The 2085-nt window shown below is 40.5% G+C and overlaps 1 protein-coding gene across 8 annotated transcripts in view; it reads left to right on the forward strand.

Moving 5' to 3' along the window:
- The window catches only part of agla (amylo-alpha-1, 6-glucosidase, 4-alpha-glucanotransferase a), a 157962-nt gene that overhangs the window by 105006 nt on the left and 50871 nt on the right, over positions 1-2085 (forward strand). For all 8 annotated transcript variants that reach the window (XR_535914.1, XM_017309976.1, XM_017309975.1 and 5 more), the window contains 2 exons: positions 799-929; positions 1032-1168. Coding sequence is in view for 7 of the 8 variants with exons in the window: in XM_017309976.1 (XP_017165465.1) it covers positions 799-929; positions 1032-1168 (268 nt within the window). In the remaining variant the exon portion in view is untranslated. The remainder of the gene's footprint in view (positions 1-798; positions 930-1031; positions 1169-2085) is intronic.

Genomic DNA, 2085 nt, shown 5'->3' on the forward strand with positions numbered 1-2085 from the left:
TAGAAATGTCTGAAGTGGTAAAAGTTTAGGTTCCAAGCTGCAGTGTTTGTCTTGGTATTTAGGACTTTTTTTTAAAGCTGTCCAATGTTTGAGTGAAAGTGAAGTGAAATTTACTTTGGTTTTACTTTTAACATAAATTTATGTGATTAACAGACTACTGCACACAACACACACATATGTTGTGACTTTCCAATATATATATAAAACTGTGTTCATTTAAAGTGAGAGGCATGGATCAATCGGGTACTTGGTAGTCCAGTAAATCCTGAATCTAAAACAACACAACCTTACTTATCCAATTTTTGTAGGGAATAATAAACAGTTTGTGTTACTTGGTTGTATATAATGGAGTGACCTGGTGTTTATCTTAACAGCTCATTGGCTGAAAACTTATAAACTTTATGGAGATACAAAATCTTGACTACTGAAGCAAAGCAAAAATACAATGGAATAGCCTACAGCAAGTCTGTGAGACTGTGACTGACAGCTTGCTGCACACCCTGGACCATCTTGTCTTATAACAGTTTCTTCTCATGACTTCAGGTTGTGCTAGCAAGTCTTAATCTGGAGAAAAATAATCTCTTTGACTCCAATAGAGCTGCAGTATAGATTTCTTCGTGTCTTTTCATCACTTTGGCATATTTCCATAATTAATGATACAGGATCCGAGACTTCCCTGCCATCTTGTGACAGGGTCACAAGATGACTGCTGGCAGTGGGTGATATGGTGTCATGTATATTATAATTATGTAAAGCTGCAGATATGGGCTATTTGATGCGTGAAGTTGTGTTTCACAGGTTAATGTCTAAGCTGACGCTAGCCGACATGAACATCTTGCTGTTTCGCTGCGAAGCAGAAGAACAAGAGGACGGTGGAGGCTGTTACAGCATCCCAGGCTGGGAGGGCCTGAAGTATTCAGGACTACAAGGTTCATGTTAAAGAGATACCATTCTTTTCTTACTGAGTCAAGTTCAACAGGTGTACACAATGTCCCAAAAATGTTGTACCATGAGTGTTATGTCTCTTGCAGGTCTGATATCTGTGTTGGCGGACATCCGTCCCACTAATGACCTTGGCCATCCTCTGTGTGCTAACCTCAGAGAAGGAGACTGGCTCATAGACTTCGTCTCCAACAGGCTGAAGCACAGAGATGGACCACTGGCACAGGTGAGGTTCATCAGCTTTAAATGAGGAGTTCATCATGCTATAAGTCCATAAGATGAACTTAAGCCCAAAAAACACTTTTCAGAGTGCAATTAACAACAAATCAATCAATCATCCATCCATCCATCCATCCATCCATCCATTTCTTACACCCTTATCCCTTAGTGGGGTCGGGAGGGGTGCTGGTGCCCATCTCCATCTAACGTTCCGGGCGAGAGGTTGGGTACACCTTGGACGGGTCGCCAGTCTGTCGCAGGGCAACACAGTCAATCAATCAAATTTTATTTGTTTCAGCAGCAAGCCATTTCAAAGTGCTTCACATAATTAAGATAAAAACAGCATGTGACATTGAATAAACAGTGAGAGTGGGAAAGAGATTTTAAGAAAGCATTAAAACGGAAACAGTGAGAAAGAAAAATAAAAAGAAATTAAAAAGTAAAGATAACATTAAAGAAATTTTTTTTTTTTAAAATACAACAAAAATATCAAAGACATCAAAACCCACACTCTAACCCTAATTTAGCCATAAGCAACTCTAAACAGGTGGGTTTTAAGTTGAGATTTAAAGGCACYCAGTGTTTCAGCTGTTTTACAGTTTTCTGGTAGTTTGTTCCAAATTTGTGGTGCGTAGAAGCTGAATGCTACTTCTCCTCGTTTGGTTCTGGGTATGCAGAGCAGACCAGAACCAGAAGATCTGAGGGGTCTAGACCAGTGTTTTTCAACCACTGTTCCGCGGCACACTAGTGTGCCGTGAGTGATCGTCAGGTGTGCCGTGGAAATTATTCAATTTCACTAYGGTVCCGTATTTTCCGGACTAAAAGCTGCTACTTTTTTCCTTAACTTTGAACCATGCGGATTGTAGCCCGCTGTGGCTTTTCTGTGTATTTTTCTTCAACCACCAGGGGGCTCTCTAGCAGGAA

Source organism: Poecilia reticulata, linkage group LG17 (genome assembly GCF_000633615.1).
Source record: "Poecilia reticulata strain Guanapo linkage group LG17, Guppy_female_1.0+MT, whole genome shotgun sequence".
NCBI classification, from domain to species: domain Eukaryota; kingdom Metazoa; phylum Chordata; class Actinopteri; order Cyprinodontiformes; family Poeciliidae; genus Poecilia; species Poecilia reticulata.